At 40.7% G+C, this 18,791-nt stretch overlaps 1 protein-coding gene across 8 annotated transcripts in view; it reads right to left on the bottom strand.

Annotated features, from left to right (window-relative positions):
- The window catches only part of BRAF (B-Raf proto-oncogene, serine/threonine kinase), a 68,250-nt gene that overhangs the window by 41,640 nt on the left and 7,819 nt on the right, over positions 1 to 18,791 (bottom strand). For 6 of the 8 annotated variants that reach the window (XM_061638780.1, XM_061638773.1, XM_061638772.1 and 3 more), the window contains exons 2-5: positions 17,562 to 17,663; positions 11,164 to 11,427; positions 4,815 to 4,918; positions 3,890 to 3,992 (exon numbers count right to left, since the gene is read on the bottom strand). In XM_061638780.1, coding sequence (XP_061494764.1) covers positions 3,890 to 3,992; positions 4,815 to 4,918; positions 11,164 to 11,427; positions 17,562 to 17,663 — 573 coding nt within the window. Of the gene's footprint in view, positions 1 to 3,889; positions 3,993 to 4,814; positions 4,919 to 11,163; positions 11,428 to 13,257; positions 13,633 to 17,561; positions 17,664 to 18,791 lie in introns of those variants that run through there. The other 2 variants (XM_061638778.1, XM_061638779.1) reach the window with 2 other exon arrangements.

Here is an 18,791-nt window from a genome sequence, read left to right as displayed (position 1 = left end):
CTTTATGAGGATGTACAACACCATTCCTCAAATAACACTCCTACTCTAGACTTTGCTAATCTTCCCCAGTGGTCTCCGGTTACTCCGTATGAAATAAAGGACTTAATAGCAGGGCTAAAATCTGCAAAGGCCCCCGGCCCAGACAATATTTTGCCGGAAATGCTGAAGAATTTTCCTGATTGGTGGGCTCCGCTGTTAGCTAATATATTTACCAAAATTAACTATACAGGTTCCTTTCCTCAGACGTGGAGGGAGGCCACAGTTGTCCCTATTTATAAAAATGGAGACAGAGAGGATCCATCAAACCATAGGCCAATTAGTTTACTATCCGTAATTGACAAACTCTATGTATCTTACCTAAAAGGCAAATTATACTTACGGATGGAGGAGGAAAACATATTAGGTAATGAACAGGCTGGGTTTAGAAAAGGAAGTTCTACCCTTGATCACTGTTTTCTGCTAATTTTTTTCGCAGAAAAATATATTAATCGCAAGGGTAATGGCCTCTATGTTGCATTCGTCGATTTAAAATCCGCATTTGACTCCATTTCAAGGGAACATCTCTGGAGTAAATTAGAAAAATCCTCAATGGATAAAAGATTGTTTTTTCTCATTTATCACTTACATCAACATACCTCACTGCGGGTCCGTTGCGGACGCGAGGGAGGTCTGACAAATCCAATCTCTACAAGCAAAGGGGTGCGACAGGGGTGCATCTTAGCTCCCCTCCTATTCAATCTATATCTCAATGACCTAAATACAAGTTGTATATCTAGGAACTTCCACTCCCCTAAAATAGGTTTACAATTCTGCCCCTTGCTTTTATATGCGGATGATGCAGCTCTCCTTTATCTAAGGTGGGACTTAAGCGGTTACTACGAGCCTTTATGTCATACTGCAGTCAGAATTACCTAACTATAAACTACTCTAAGACAAAAATTTTAGTCTTTTCAAGAAAAAAAATATCTGGTACATGGACAGTCAATGCACAACGAATTGCTCTGGTCTCACAGTACAAATACTTAGGTATTATCTTTCATTCAACGCTAAACTGGGCCACTCATATACGAGCCGCTGTTACGAAGGCACGTAACACTCTTAAACATGTTCTTCGATATTTTTTTTACAAAGGGGGGAGTTATGTGCCTGCAGTTATTCAGGTTTTTAAACTAAAAATTATTCCACAGCTACTCTATGGGGTTCCCTTATGGATTCACACATTCAATTCTACAATTGAATCGGTTCTTTCCCTTTTTTTTACGCCGAATTTTGGGTTTACCGAGATGTGTCCCGACAGCGGCCCTTAGACTAGAATGTGGTCTACCCTCTATTGAATGCCAAGCATGGATGATGGCTGCCAATTATTGGGTTAGATTAGCTTATGAACAGCCCCCGGGTTTCTTATCATATTTTTGGAGCGATACCTTTACATCTAGTTGGAATAAAAAATTTAGGAGCAAACTTGCCTTGTTGGGTTTTTCCCCTGAGTATTTAGCCACACAAACTTCTACTAAATCTGATATTTGAACTCGTTTAAAGGACACAGACTCTCAAATTGCAATTACTATGGCCACAAAAATGTGCTCTCCTATCCACTTTAAATTACAGCCAGAGCCATTCAAATATGTTCCATATTTGGATTTTCTCATGATTCCAAAATTACGTCTAGCCTTTACTAAGGCTAGATTTAATTCCCTCCACTCCGCATTATTGATTGGGAGATATCAAGGTTTACCCTATGAACAACGTGTTTGCTCCTGTGGGGAAGGTAGTATCGAAACACTCTATCATGTCATGTTTGACTGCCCTATATATGAAGCTGTACGTTGTAAATTTCTATCTGCTGAAATGGAAAGTATTACGCGGGTAGTCCCCGATAATAAGCTGGGTTATTTAATTACAGGAATTAAGAAAGAAACTACAATGAAGGTTGCGAATTTTATATATGCAGCGCAATTGTTAAGATCGGAATTTTTACTTACTTAACAAATGTATTTTATGGATGTAAATACTGAACTGAAATGTATGGTCTCTTGTTTTATATTTTTCCTTTTATTATTTTTATTGTTATATACCTGTAACAAGACGGGTCTTTGACCGCAAAATAAATAAACTAAACTAAACTACAGGCAATGGTTAGGGATTATGGAAGCTGTAGTCCAACAACATCTGGAAGGCCACAGATTCTACACATACCAAGCAACCACCTCTGCTGTACGCATACCAAGCAAAGCTTTCCCAGTTCTAGCTATGCAAGGAAAAAAGGTTTTGTGGAGTTCCACCTACCACGGATAGCAACAAACATTTGTGACCAATATATACACAGTAACCAAGCTCTGGACATTGGGCTATTCTTTTTTTTTTTTTTTTTTTACAAAACAAAATACTGACTCCATCATGAGGATGCATTTTTATTAATCTTTTATTAAGACTCAAATTTATTAATTTGAAAATAGAAAAGTTAGATCAAAGGTTTAGAGATTTCCACATTTCTTTAGCAGAATCTGAAAAGATTTCACATCTGTAGAAAGTGAAAGACAAGTTAGGAAGCAATGTCTCCTTAACATAAAATAGTCAAATACTTTAAAAGGGTGCTATCTAGAGATTTAAGGTTTATTTTTGTAAGACTATTCTCCTTGAGTTCCAGTGACTGCAACAAACATTAAATAGCTAAGCTGTATCTTCATATAATAAAACTGAGTTACAGAACTCCTTTGGTGCAAAAGCCATCTAGGTAACTTGCTTCCACTTGTGTTGTGCTTCCTTAGGTCACGTTGTTTATGAATGCCAGCATCACTGATGCCACCAGCACAACTTTGGAAATAGGGTTTATCAGTTATCTGCTGCTGCACAGCAAGCAGGAGATCACGAAACACATTCTTTTTATAACACATAACTATTGAATTTTTGCTGCTCTTTCATGCACCGGTGTATTTAAAAACCTTGTTCACACAGGCATTTTATTAAATTCCCCATGAGAATGTTACTATTTCTAAAGAGCCACACTTTATTTAATGACGAGTAAATTGCTCTCAATCATGGACAATTTACATAATTCTTTCTGCAATTATGGTTTCAGTCTTGAGATTACAATGATGTGGAAGCAGACTACATAATTAAAATAAGCATGCAAAAGGAACTGATGGGTCATCCTGTCCAGCCCCAACTTTAAAAAAGAATTCTAAACACATCTGGGCTACTGATTTACCCCCAGCATTCATGTTACATTAATAGTCTCTTAATTATTCATCTGTAGGTGTTGTAATCTATAGGTCGAACATCCACTAAACAAAAAACACAGTCTTGTACATAATTCTCCCTGAGCGTGCATCTCATGATGTAACTTAATTAGGCTTGTAAGTAGTCACTTGCCTGCTTGTCTATTATGATGGAGAATTGCCTCCAGGTGACCAGGAAGACAATTTTTTGTATACAGGAAAATTGATCTCTTTTATTTAGGTTGCTGAAATGCAACAAAAGGCATGTTTGTGCACATGTAAGCAGTTGGCCTGCAAATTTGTGTGAGCTTATTTGTAAGGCTATGCTTAACACGCACCAGGGACGGAAAAGGTTGTATCCAACTAAATTCTACTCAGAGCAGACTTGTTGAAATTAATGAAGCTAAGTTAGTTATGTTCATTAGTTTAAATGGGTTTACTCAGAGTATGACTAGCAATGGATACAACCCATAGGATACTGACACTCCATACCCATGGCTGTAGTGAGGGAAATGTCTAATTCTAAACATAGATATTCTGCTCAAAAGCCAACAGCTGTCTGTGCCCATGGTGCAGCTGCCATTTGTTCAGTGAAAAGATTTTAAAAGGTGGTTTTCAGAAGCTACAAAAGGCAGACGAAACACCAGCAGGCATTATAGGAACATACTTACAAAGTTGTGTGTTGTAAGAGGCACATTCTCCAAGACTTCCACGTGCAGCTCTTCTCCCGTGAGCCAGGAAATGTCTGTGTCCCAACCAATTGGTTTTTTCTCCCTACAGTGCAAATAAGCTCTATGCAGTTAAATGAAGTCTCCCAACCTGGGCAGATCTTAATGCTGAAGACATTAAAAGTGTTTGTGGGAGCAGTGGTATTGAACTGGTTTGCTTTCCAGACTTCCACTGTTAGAAGCTTAAAATGGCAAGATGTTAGCATGGATTTACCATAATTAATTGCACTACACTTGGACAAATGGCAAGGTAAAGACAGAACTTTCTCCTGCAATTCAGCTCCAAAGATCTATGGAAGTGATGGGGAACCTTTAGCCCTCCAGATATTCATGTGACTACAATTCCCATTGTCCCTAACCACTGGTCATGTTGGCTAAGGCTACTGGGAGCTGGAGCGCAGCAACATCTGGAGGGTCACAAGCTTCCCATCCCTGATCCACAGCAATAAAGAATGGATGGCTCTTAGAGTCCAAAATCAACAGGACGCTTCACTCCATTGACAGGAAAATGGTTTACAATTTTAGTGACAGAGCTGAAAGACCAAAGGGTGGAAACTGGGGTCTGCTACTATGTATTACACAAGTTGAGTCACTCTGAGCCCATCTTTAGGAAATCTACTAGCAGATGCAAGGAAAAGAATTTTCCCCTATGCTCAACCTCCTACAGTATCATAGCCATTTTATTAGAAAGCATCTAGTGAGATTTTGCCTGTTGCTTCGCTTTGGAAAATTATTTAAAATAAGAAGGGATTCATTTTTATCTTCAGCGTTAACCCATGAACTCAAATACCTGGAAAGAATTCCTTCAGAAATCTTTCTCCTATTCTCCCCCATCCACAAACCAAACCATACTACATACAAACCATACCCATCCTGTATTCGGTAAACTGCACAGCACTCTGGGATAAGACCTCGCATCATCAACGCTTTCTTTAAGCTATCCCGAACTGTTACTCCGCATCTTGCTGGAACCTGCAAAATCAAATGAAAAACATTAGCAATGTTTCAACTTAATGTTATGGAAGGTATTTCTGAACCTTAAATGTATGCTGCTGCCTGGAAGTGGATCAATGTGAGTTTACACAGAACTTAAGAACATAGACCTGTCCCGGACCCCAAGATCTCTTCAGTGGTCTTGCTCTGAGTAACTCCGTCAACTGAAGAGAGATAGCTACCATGGAAAGAGCCTTCTCAGCAGTGGCACCAGTTATGAAATGTCCTCCCCAGTAAAACTTGTCTGGCTCCTCCTTTATGGTTTCTTTGGCACCAGGTGGCTTTTAAAAAAAATTCTCCTAGCAGTTTCAGAAGCTGTGGTTTTAAAGTTTAGAATTGTAACCTGCTGTTTACATGTCAGTTTTTTTGCCATGCTGTGAAACTGCTTTTGTCTTGATACTGTAAGCCATGCAGAGAATAATGTTAACAAGCAGCCTTAATAAGTGCTTTAAAAAAATGAAAAAATAAACGCTCTACTGAAGTGGACTGATTGGGGTTCAAAGGTATGCTGCCTCTGAATATGGAGGATCCATCTAACTATCACAGTTAACAGATGTTGACAGACCCTCCATGAATTTGCTTAAACCAGGGATGAGGAACCTGTGGCTCTCCATATGTTTTTGGACTACAACTCCCATAATCTCTGACCATCGGCCATGCTGGCTGGAGTTAATGAAAGTTGGAGATGAACAACTTCTGGAAAGCCACAGGTTTACCTTCCTGGCCTCAACCCTTTCCAGGTTATCTAAGGTTGGAATCATCAGCACATTTTATTTATTGCAGTGGATTCATGTTTTAATTAGGTGATTTGTGAAGTAATGCTTCTCTCCCACCCCCCTGGTGTGTGCTGAATTTAGCTGCTGCCTGGCAACTCCCCCCAGTCATGAACTGAGCACGTTCCAGCTGCTACACTCCACTCTTCCTTGCCTCAGAGACTTCAGAGGGAGATGCTGCCTGGCAACTGCCAACAAGGGAAGACTTGCCTCCACCATAGGCTGAGCAAGCTGCTGCCTGTTACAACACAAGGGAAAACCAATGACAATAGCAGGAAATGAAACCTGAACAATCCCAGCACCATATGGTCACCATATAATTTCTGTTCCTATACCAGATCTGAGTGTGATTTTATTTTGAGAATCTTTTGTAAAATGCTTTAGAGAGCCTTTGGGGGTTGTAAAGTACAATGTAAGTATTCTTAACTAAATAAATGAACACTGTCAATGAATTTTTATTGGACATAAATACAAATTTTCCAAAGTTCTTTGCATCTTCTCAATGTGTACATGTGAAGACAAGTTACATGGCTAACATTTCATATGGCTATTTTCAAATTACCCAAGTAACAACTTCATTTCTTTTTAGAGATATGCAAGAAACAGCAAAACAGTTTATAATCAAGCAATGACATTAAGAAGGAACCTGGTCACTGCTGGCAACTAGAAGATGTCCTCAGGTAACCCAGAGCCCCTGATTTGTAGCACATTCCAAGAAGTACAATACTTTTTAAAAGAGTCAACTGAACATGTTCTTTTCTGTACTGAATGACCGCTGCAATTACCCATTTGAGTCAGCACTCAGTCAGAAGCCTCTTGCAAAGCATTTGCAAAACAAAAACAAAAAACACTGTTATTTGTGCCCTTTTCATGCCTAATATATCTGAAGGAATGCCTCCAGAGTCACCGATTGTGCCGCCTGACGAGATCAGCCTCGGAAGACCTTCTCTCGGTCCCACCGGTGAGAACAGCTAGGCTGGTGCGGACCAGAGAGAGGGCATTCTCTATTGTGGCCCCCACCCTCTGGAACTCCCTCCCTTTCGATCTCAGACATGCTCCCTCCCTGTCCAGCTAGCGCCGAGCCTTGAAGACCTGGCTGTTCAGGCAGGCCTACAAGATTGGGACAGATTAATTTTATGTTATAACGGAATTAATGGATGGTTTTTATAGTTTAAAATTGATTATGTTGATATGTATATGTACTGTTTTTATTCTTGTTGTTCGTCGCCTAGAGTGTCCCTAACCCGGACAGATAGGTGGCTGAAAAATAAAATTTATTATTACTTATTATTGTTATTATTAATAAATACTCAATAAATTAAAATAAGTCAGCAGATTGTTATGCTTGACATACGTGTCTTTGGGAATGCTAATCTCTTTCCGTTTCAGAAAACAATCTTTTTAGAAATTCCGTTTGAGAAAACCAAATGCCTTTGGTGTTTGAGGACTGTGCAAGACTATCTTCTTCTTCCATTTTTATCCTGCCTTTCTTCCATCAAGGAACTCAAGCTGATGCATATGTAGTTTCCAAGCAATCACCCATCCAGACACTGACCAGGCCCAGGTCTAGATAGCTTCAGCAAGGTGGTGGCCTCACATGCCTTCAGACCATACCTTGGGTTATACCATTAGAAAATAAGAAACTTGACTAACGCTTAGAGGCCATCTCTTACTTCGCACGTTCTTGGGCTTTGCACTGGTAGTTAAAAATAAAAGTCTGGGCCCGAGTTCCAGCAAACACTAGCTCATAACAGGGAGGAGATATACTGCTTTGCAAAGTTCTGCACAAAATTAGCTGCCTGCCAGTTTGGCCAAACATAACTTTTTCTTTGGTCTTTGATCAATTAGAAACTGAAGACTGATGCCCTGGGCTCCCACTGGGAGGAAGGGCAGGATATAAATCAAATAATAAATACAAGACAGCAAAAAAACCCCTCCTATGATTTTTTTCTATATGTCTCTTTGTGTTCCTTTAAAGGAACATCATTTTTTTAAAAAAATAAAAAATCCCGTATGTTTCCCTGTTCTATATGGATTTTTTAATGTTATTTTGCAATCCTAGAACAGGTGTTTTTCTGTTTCAAAAACACACAGCAACAGTGTTTTCTTATGTTTAAGGGCAGAATCGTCTTCATCAAAGCCATTTTAAAATTTAAATATGGCAGGATAGTAATGTGTGAGATTATTTGCAAGGCTCACTGAAATTCATCACACCATCAATGTGCCATTAATGACTAAAGCACAGAGATACATGCAGGCAAGTGAGCTCTGATGAACTCAGATCAATTTTTACCCAGGATCTGGTATAATCTTCTGCTTTCCCTGAAAGAGGGATTTCACTGCAACCACCTTCTCTGGAGGAAAACTGGAGACAGAAATCTGTGATTGAGATGACATGCCTCAGTCCTCCCATTCTCTGCTGCCTAAATAGCACTGTAAAATGGACAAATTGTAAACCTCATAGGTTCCTGGCCTGTAAATTTACCAGCCAGGGCAGATTTTCAAATTAAGGCTGCAATTCTAATACTTACAAGGGAGTAAGCCCCACTGAAATCTGTAGGACTCTCTTTCAAGTAACCATGCACAGGATCAGACTGCAGAAAGTTTATTCAGGATACAGGGATCCAATGTAATAAAAGTTTCCCCACAGTCAGGTGGGTTTCAGAGATCAGCCCACATCACTTCCATCTGACCTTTAACCAGTAGTACACAGGACAGTTAACAAATACAAAGGATCAAAAGAGGGATGGGAGAGAAGAGAAGGTGAAAGAGTTTTATATTGCTATAGAAGAAGTTTCAGCCACTTGTGTCTGACAACACAGTTTCTGTGGGTTGTCTTTGATATGTACATCCCACACCCTCTGTTTATATGAACCCAAACCAATTTCCTTATGCGGCCGGAAAGGGCACTTTCTTTTAGATAGCTAGGTGACCAAAACTGGGTTATTAGAAAATCAGAATCTTATATCAAAACATGACTTTTTTCAGTCTTCAATCAGAGGTAGATGTCTATCCCCTGTTCCACTTGCTCTATTCTTACCACCACCACACAAATCCATGATTCTGCTGCAACAACTAGTCCCTCTGAGGAGGGTATCCTGGCTTGGGAACAACAGCAGCAGTAGATCTATATGCAAAATATTAAAGAAGGCAGCACTATAGGAAATGCTGAATGTGCATTTTTCCTGATTAATTGTATCCCAAAAAGCTTTTTCTGTGCTTGCACAGAGCAATCACAGAACACCCTCAACTTATCATGTGTATCCAGCTGTAGCATATGTGTGTTTTAATTAACATTAAACAGAAGGAACCCAGCTTTCTTCATTGCCTTAAAAATGTTTTATTTCTCTTCCCATTATGACAGTGTGCTGCACAGTACCCTTTGAGACGTGTCTAGAATTAGAATTCCAGAGAATGGGAGGGGGAAGAAATGAACTTACAATCATGAGTCATGAGAAATAACCAGGAATACAAGGGAAAACAGTAGGGCTGAAACAATATTTCAGATTCTAACAAGTGGCATAACATTTTGAGGAGCTGGCATCATATTGCTGCTAGTTCTAAAGCTACAAAGGAGAATCTCAACCTTTTCATTTGTAGGAAGTAAGATGATAGCACTTAAGGCAAGGGTGGGGAATCCTTGGCCCCCTAGAAGTTGTTGGACACCAACCCCCATCAGCTCAAGCCAGCACAGTCAATTGTCAGAGATGATGGGAGCTGTAGTCCAACATCATCAGGAGGGCCAAAGGCTTCCCACCGCTGTCTTCATATGAATCTGAAGTGCGTGGAAATTGCCTAGTGAAATTTCAGAAGTCAGAGGAAGGTCTGAGATAAGAAAAATGGCCTTTGGGCCCCCAGATAACACTCTGTCACTTCCCACAACCAGCAAAATACATTTACTATCCCGCATGAGTAGCTAAAAGCCATATAGGCTCTTAGATGCCGAAAGGAATTTCTGCAAATAAATCTTGTTCAAATTGTTGTAATCAGCCCTGGGATCTGCTGGTGAAGGGTAGATAACAAAATTAATAATAATTGTATTAATGTCTCTATTAGGATACTTTCCATTTTCAAAAGCAGTATATTCTTCATAGGCGGTTAGGTAAAGGAAATACCCAAAGCACCTTTGCCATTAAGTATCTATTAAAAAATGAAACCTGAAAAAAGAAACCTGAGCATATTGTTTACAAGAATATGCACCTACTTAATATTAAATGAGAAATATTTTTAATGTGTAGGAATAAACAACTAAGCATTAAAACCAACAGGTGCAAATCCAGTCAAAATTAGGTTATAATTCTATGATCTCATATCTGGGATTAAGTCCCATTGAACTCAAACAGTCTTAATTATGAGACGTCTTGTATTGGATTGCACTGTTAAACATTGCTAAGTAACACTGATACTGCTGACAGCATAAGACTGCAACTCTGCACATGCACAGAACTGCACTATCTCTCCCAATGAAATCAACCAGACCTAAAAGTCCTTCAGTTTCCCTGAAATCTGAAATCAAATTCTCAATAATTGCCTTACATTCCATCTAAACTTCCCCGTCATTTCCCTCCTATTTTGCTCCTTCATTTTTATGTCTCCTCTCTAAAAATGCCACTCTTCTCTCCCCCAAAGAGCCACTGCTAATTTGTTTCAGCTTCTGCTATCTCGTATCTTTTTATGTAGCCCCCCTCCCTGAAAGCACACACTTTTCTCTCTTTCCTAGCCTTCAGGGTCTCCTTGGTAACAATAAGCCTTAAATGAGCGCTACAAATTGCTAGAAAGGGGGATGGATTAGCAATGTGCATTCTCTGCACACCAAAAGCAGGTCCAAGGTCATAGTCGAGGATCTTTTTTTAAAAGCCTAAAATACTTTATTTTGTGAATAAAGTATGTTAATTCCCCTGCCGCCCATGACCCTGAAAGTTTCACCCTGCACAACTGAACTTACTATACCTTTCTCACTTGCTCTGCTCAAGTTCACCTGTGACCAGGCCCCTCTCTTTCTGTTCTTGACAACGGAACCTCAGACACTCCAAGTGCCATGGTGTACTGGTGTACATCCAACATGGATGGAGCCCAACTACCCAGCCCTTCGCACATGGAGAGCAGGATCACATTGCAGGTTGTTTCTACATTCTGTACAGCATGTGGCATATATTTGGCACTAAAATCAATAACTAAACAGAATTTATTTTCCACTCTCACAAAAGAGGTCACATCTCACAACAACAACAAAATAATCCTTTAATACACCCTTTAATTACATTTCTAGTCTAGATTGGCATTCAGGATCCCTTGAGGACAACAGTTTGCTCACTCCACTACTTAATGTATTATGCTGTAACATAGTATAGGAATTATACGACACCTTTTTTTATTTTCCATTGTTTTAAAAGTCAACATGTTTTCTTTTGGCAAGGAGACACAAATTAAAATTTTGACAGATGTGCTTACCACTGTCCTCTGTTTGTTGGGAAGGAAGACTCTTACAGTAGGCTTCTGTGGAGATTTAGGGTTATTCCGTGACAAATCTGTGGGGTTCTGATAAACTGAGAGGGATGAAGGTGCAACAGAGAGACTAGAGGATGATGATGATGTAACAGTATCTGTTGAAGCAGAACTGGAGACAGAGAAATCAGTTCCATTCCCCATGGACTCCAATAACTGTTGCTCCCTCTGTTGCAGGGCATCTAACTTGCTGGTGTACTCTTCATAGGCCTATAGGAGGAAAAAGTGAAGGTAAAAACACTGGTAACCTGGATGTGCACTTTTGAGATATTCATAGCTTCTAAAGTACCCTCACTGCAATAACTGAAACAGTCCCTGATCCAACCTCCAACAGAATATATTCAAGGATGATTTACAAAGCAGGAAATGATGGAACCAGAATTATTAATTCAATAGCCCTGTTTGTGTTGTGAAATTCAACAAACTGTCTATTCTACTTCTTCCTTGAGACAGAACTACACATATACTGTAAGGCATAACAACATAATTCGGGGGGGGGGGGGAGATTTGCAAGGGAGATTTAACAGAGGCAAGGTCTCAGACCTTCCCCATCTGCCAATTCTTCCCCATGGGCTCTACCCCCCTGGCCAATTTCCCCCTGAAGCAATCTAGGAGACTGGAAAAAGGCACAGCTGTAGAAATAGAAGCCTGGGGGAGGGGCTACAGGGGAGAAGTAGTGGGAGGGTTAGGGTTGGGGAATCCCCCTCCCACCTGCTGATTCTCCCTTGCCAAATGCATTACCTTCACCCAGCAAACATGTGTTTGCTGCAGCAACATGTAATTGATTATCAGAGTTCAAATGCAAACATACAATCCATAGGCAATTTTCCTTTTTACCTATTAAATGAGAACTTCATCAGCGCTGGTCCCCTTCCTCTACTGTCAGTGTTCTTCAACCTTGGGTCTCCAGATGTTGTTGGACTACAGCTCTCATTATTCCCAGCCACTTAGTCAATGGTCAGGAATGATGGGAGTTGTAGTCCAACAACATCTGGGGATGCAGGGTTGAAGAACATTGCTCTAGGTGGAACAATGATTTCATCTTTTCTGATGTTAAGCTTTTTGTGAAGCTGCTACTCAAATCTAATGCCACACTGGGGGCAAAAGAAGCCTGAGGCTTGCATACTCCCTCCTCTCATTGTAGGCTGGAAACGCCCAACCTCAGCTTGCCATAAATACTATAGTTTGCTAGGATTAGATATGTACAATTTCCAGAAACACTGAAGGCATGGAAAAAACTGTTTATTCAAATAAAAATGGGAAATTTGAAAAATATGTAATACTTATTTTTAGAACCTTTTACATATCAAAGTCATTTTAAGAATATAAAATATATTTAACTTGATTTGCCATAAAATTATCATGTCTGATATGTTAAAATTACAGTTTATTCAGACACTTACAAATTGAATTTACTTTTTTTAAAAAAAGATTAAAACATGTTACAATGTAGCTACACATTGCTGAACTTTGAAACTAGTATCTCTTTGGTTTTGCCAGTTTATGAGGAGCAGGCAAAAACCAAAAACCTAAGAAACCAACATTATAGTTAAACAAAGAAAACAATTTTGTATTATGAAAATTATTATGTCTTCTCCACAGTACCAACCAGACATAAAGCACTAATTTCCACAGAAAGAACTGAGGGGGAAAAAAAAAGGGGGGGGAACCAATGAATACTACATGAAATTTAATCAGTCTCATTTTCTGAGCTATCACTATCAATTTCTGCTTCTTTGTGTTGCTGTGTACTTTCTCCCACTCCCTGAGGCCTAGTCAAGAGGACAGAATCACATCCACCAACTATAATAATAATAATAATAATAATATTTTATTTATTGGTCGCCTATCTGTCCAGGTTAGTGGACACTCTAGGCGACTTACAATAACAAAAAGCTATACATAATATACATATACAAAAACAAACCACAGACCTAAACAATTTAAAACCAATTTCCAGTTAAAACATCATAAAATCCTCCTTATTCCCACAAAAAAAAAAAGCAGCACACAAAAAACAAACAAAAAACAAACACACACCCAGGCCACCCCAGCCAGCCGGCTTATGTATCCCTCCAAAGAGGGACAGGTGGTAGCAATCAGTCCCAGCTGGCTGGGTACCTGGGGCCTGGTCCTGCAGGATGCAGGTCTGCCAGGCAGAAGTCCCACAGGGAAGGGTGGTGGAGGTGGTGATCCCACAGCAGCAGCAGCAGACTCTCCTTCCCTGGGCGGCGATGTTCTCTTCCTGCAGGCCCTGGGTCTCCCAGGCCACCCCAGCCAGCCGGCTTATGTATCCCTCCAAAGAGGGACAGGTGGTAGCAATCAGTCCCAGCTGGCTGGGTACCTGGGGCCTGGTCCTGCAGGATGCAGGTCTGCCAGGCAGAAGTCCCACAGGGAAGGGTGGTGGAGGTGGTGATCCCACAGCAGCAGCAGCAGACTCTCCTTCCCTGGGCGGCGATGTTCTCTTCCTGCAGGCCCTGGGTCTCCCAGGCCACCCCAGCCAGCCGGCTTATGTATCCCTCCAAAGAGGGACAGGTGGTAGCAATCAGTCCCAGCTGGCTGGGTACCTGGGGCCTGGTCCTGCAGGATGCAGGTCTGCCAGGCAGAAGTCCCACAGGGAAGGGTGGTGGAGGTGGTGATCCCACAGCAGCAGCAGCAGACTCTCCTTCCCTGGGCGGCGATGTTCTCTTCCTGCAGGCCCTGGGTCTCCCAGGCCACCCCAGCCAGCCGGCTTATGTATCCCTCCAAAGAGGGACAGGTGGTAGCAATCAGTCCCAGCTGGCTGCGTACCTGGGGCCTGGTCCTGCAGGATGCAGGTCTGCCAGGCAGAAGTCCCACAGGGAAGGGTGGTGGAGGTGGTGATCCCACAGCAGCAGCAGCAGACTCTCCTTCCCTGGGCGGCGATGTTCTCTTCCTGCAGGGCCTGGGTCTATGCCAACAAGAGGAAGCCCACAAGCCCAGAAGGCACTTAATTTCCTTCTTCCTTCTCTTGTATCGATGTCAGTGCCTCCTCTTGCATTTGAGCGTTTTGCTCTCCCACGTACAGCTCAGGACTTGCTTGTCCTCAGTATACAGGAATTGTAATGACCAGATACTGTATTTAATCTTACATAAAACCCTTCCTGTTACATACCTTTTAGAAATCTTTGGGGGGGGCAGGTGGGGGGGTAAATATGTGAACACCTTGTCTTAAACATTTTATTGATCATTCTAAAAGAAATATTTCATAATCCAAATGTTCCCATTTTTCTTGGAAAAAACAAAAAAGCTTTGGAAAATAAGTCACCCACCCCCACATTTTTTTCTGTTTTTTTCCCAGGCCTTCAGTTCTCTAGCCAGGGTCAGAAAAAAATGGCAAATTATGGTTTGGAAACTTCCAGTTTATGTTTGCAGCAATCTTGGTATATAAGGGAAGACAGTCTGCAGGCTTTAAGGATAATGCCGGCTGATGCTCATATTGCCAAAAGCCCTGTGTAGATGCAGTCTACTGAACTGGAACAAGAAGACTCAAGATGTTATCTAGCAAAGAACCATATAGGCCTGAGCAATTGCTCTGGTTAGAATTTCAGTGCTAAATATAGAAATTTAGAGATTGAGAAAAATGGAGAGCATGCATCACACTCCAAATAAAATAAAGGCAAGCACACAGAAATCTAAGAGCAAGTTAGTTATACACAAATTAACTTAAGGCAGAATTTGATTTTGCACATACATTTTAAACATAGTATTTTAATTCCCCATGGGGAGATTATCTTCCCTTTTCTTCCTTTTGTGAAAATGCTGTCATCCTGCACCCAAATAAGCAAGCTCAAGTTTCTCTGAAATTAACAGGACCCAAGAATGTCTAAGTGAGTACAGCATGGATGCAATAATTAAAACAGACAATTACATTGGGAGCATAGCAGCAAGCTGTTGTGACCATTTTGCCAATACTCCCCTCCCTTTTGGGGGTATTTTTGTTTTGCAAATGTCTGTGCAATGCTACTTGTTTTGCAAGAGATCTGTGCAATATCTACTAAAAGAACCTAGTCAGACACTTCCCACAATACTCTGAATCTAAAACTGGAAGGGCTGTTTCTGAGGGCTGGTGCAGTTACCAGCAGCCAGCCAGAGCCACCTGCACAGCTTCTTCTAGCCTGTCCCTCTGGAGTGAAGAGCCTGGAACCTGAACTGTTAACATCAACTTTTAAGGACCAGAAGAAACTATCAGAAACACTAAAGGAATATGTGGAAATGTGTAAACAGTCTCTTCTGGTTCCTGGCGGTTGACCACTATTACAAACCCAGTTGCTTATGTAGAATGCATGCGGGTGTGATAGACACAGGGAGTTACTGTAATCTTTTTCCAATTCTACTGAATTAAAAAAATGGTTTTTATGCAAACAAGTCATTATACAACTTGAGAAAAAGCAGCATCTCAGAAGAAATGCAAAAAAAAACCAGGCCTAACTTTCATATTTAAAAATGGCTGAAGTAAGCCTAGGTTTGTCTTCCTAGTTTTTACAGACAGCCATGTTTCAAAGTATTGCTTGTGCAGACAGGCCAATTTTTAAAGAGAGAGAGCTGCACAGTAGGGCCCCACACATACGGCGGGTTATGTTCCGGACCCCCACCAAAAAGCGAAAACCGCCAAAAAGCGGAACTCATTGAATAGAATGGTGCGCAATGCCTGAAAACCGCCATAAAAGCGGAACAAGAGCCGTATGAGTGCGGCTTTAGTCTAATTGCATCTAATTGAGACTGCTGCATTAGCGAAGCGCCATAAAGCAAAGCGCCGTAAAGCGGGGTCCTACTGAATTTAACAAAGTTGTTGCTGAATCACCTTCACTCATGCAATAGAGGGTGGTATGCAACAAAGTACTTCCTCTAGCACAAGGATTTCTCCTTGCACAAGGGAACTTCCGCTTCCTCTCCTTGCGCACCTTCCCCAAATTGGCTCCAGAGGATTGAGGAAACCCAAAACACATGTAGGGGGAGCACAGGGATAGGAGAGAGAGGAGAAGCTCCACTGCACAGCCAAAGGTGGTTGTGCTAGCGGAACTACTTAGTTGGATACCACCCAGAACTCTCCCCCTAAATCTGTTTCAGAGGGCTGTGGGGAAACCCAGAGCAGATTGGGGGGTGCGGGGTGCACAGGGAGGGGAAGTTACGTTGCACAAGCAGAAACTGTTTTGCAAGTGCAATGACTTCATTGGATACAACCCATACACTTGGAATAGATTGTATATCTCTTTGCAATCTCACACAACAGTTTGGACTCAGGCCCAGGGTGTCCAACAAATATCTCATTGGAATACATTTACGAATAACAATTTCTGCAAACCAACAATGCAATGGTTCAAGTCAGACAAGCTTCCAAATCATTGTCAGAAAAACCATCAAACTGCATGCTCCTTCCTTCCCTCTCTCCTAGTTTCTTTCTCCCTGAGCTGTTCAGCACTAACCATAGTTTGCTGCAATGTCCAAATTTGCAAACTTGTCCTCAAAACCAGAATCAGAAACCATGGTTTGCTAGTTCAAAATGTCATGGCAATTTATGGCTGATGCTAAACAGGACATGCAAAAAAAAAAACCTGATGCAAAAAGGGCACAGGGAACATGCAGCATATTTCCAACCCTCTGAACCATGATTTAGTGGATTGAGCATATCCCCCTCAATTTCTTCCTTTCTGGAAAGATGGTCCAAATGGAGTTTTTTCCCCCTTTCAAAACCGAAGAAAATTAAAGGAAACATTATTTTAAATTCCTTTATCAATTCTAACCTACACACATTTACATTAGCACTATGATTTGGCCTATCATTACTAGTAAATCAATTCTGAATCCAGTTAAGAACTCTCATTCATAAACACTGTCCAGAAAGTGCTGCTGTTGAAGCATAATATAGAAAAACCTTTTGAATATTTAAATAGATTATGTGTACTACTTCCCCCTTGTCAGCTTTCATTGTCACCTGCTTAAAGGAGATAATCAGATTTGTTAAGCATGACCTCTCCTTTGCAAAGGTAGGCGGACTGCTTTTGACCACACAGTACCTGTGCAATGGTGTTCTTTAGCTATGATCTGGAACTGTGACAATGGATTTAAATCTTAATACCTCCCACCACCCAAAGTGCTCTTATAGCAATGTCTGGCTATTCCTTATATAAAGCAGTTGATGATACTCTTGTTCATACTAAAAATGACACTCTTGACTCTAAGGTACCAACATAAATTGTCAACACAACTGCATTATGAAACATTTTAAACAACTAGAGGCATTTCCTTGTCTCTTAATGACAGAACACTATTTTATACCCATACAAGATGGAGAACGTATTATTCACCTGCAACTCAGCGCTTACCTCCAAGTATATAGATGGTGGATTATGTTCTCCTCCAAACTTGTCTAGAAGGGCTTCTATGTGTTCTTGTGTTAATTTAATCATTTGTTTGATATTCCACACCTAAAAATAAACATGCATATATTTCAAAAAGCCTGACCAAGTGTATTAGAAAGTTTTAAACCCATAAATGATATTTGTCAGACATATATTGATAGTCAGTTTAGCTTATGATACAGTTAGCACTCATGTCCATACATGTGGGTGCAGGTCCACCTGACACTACAGGTACAACACAGCACAACATGACATACACACACACACACACACACACAATCTCCATGGTTTGGGCTGGCTCACATAATGAATCCAGAAAAACTACAGGCAGTGGGATGAAAGTCTATGCACACCCAAAACAGAGCACACAATATAAATGTGTGATACAGGTGAGCAAGATGTAAACCAGTCAAAAGAATGCACAAATCTGTAAACATACCCCAGAGATTCCCAGTAAGAAATTTATGTGTTAAACAGTTTTTATCGTACCTGCTTTCATTCCTCTGTCAATGCCAATATGAATACTACTACTCTGGTACTAAGCAAGAAACTATGTACAGAAGACATTCCGGAATAACACTAACAGTTAGCTAAAGGACAATACCTAAGAATTTAAATACTTCCTCCTGTAAAAAAGCTACAGTACATTTATCACCCGAAAGTCTTAGCCATCTGTCTGTGGAGAACAGTGCTAGTCGGTTTAACCCAGGAGCCAGCATGACTGCTTGAAAAGATTTTCCCCTTCAACTATAACCAAAATATGTTATTACAGTGCAAAAGTCTACATCAAGGATTGTATTCAACTAATCCTGCTCAGAGTAGATCCACTGAAATTAATGAATCTATTCATTCTATTAACCTCAATGGACCTACTCTGACTAGGGCCTGCAGCAGTATACCACCCCAAGTTTATACTGCAAAACTAAATCACAAAGATCTAGGTTCTTTAGACAGAGCATTAAGGAGATCCATAAACACTCTTTTCTCACAACCTAAAATGAATTCAACTTTTAAGAAGCTTTTTTCTCCAAAAGAAGTTACAATTCAGAAGGATCTAGATCTTTAGATCTAGGCCCGTGCATTCATGGCTGAACTTCATAATAAAACATTGACAAGGTCCAAGGAAGGCGTAGTTATGCAACACAATACACTAGCCTCTCTTTAAGGCAAAGTCTCAATAGTCAAAAATTGGAC

Source organism: Rhineura floridana, chromosome 8 (genome assembly GCF_030035675.1).
Source record: "Rhineura floridana isolate rRhiFlo1 chromosome 8, rRhiFlo1.hap2, whole genome shotgun sequence".
NCBI lineage: Eukaryota > Metazoa > Chordata > Lepidosauria > Squamata > Rhineuridae > Rhineura > Rhineura floridana.
This window is presented reverse-complemented; position numbering and strand designations above follow the sequence as displayed.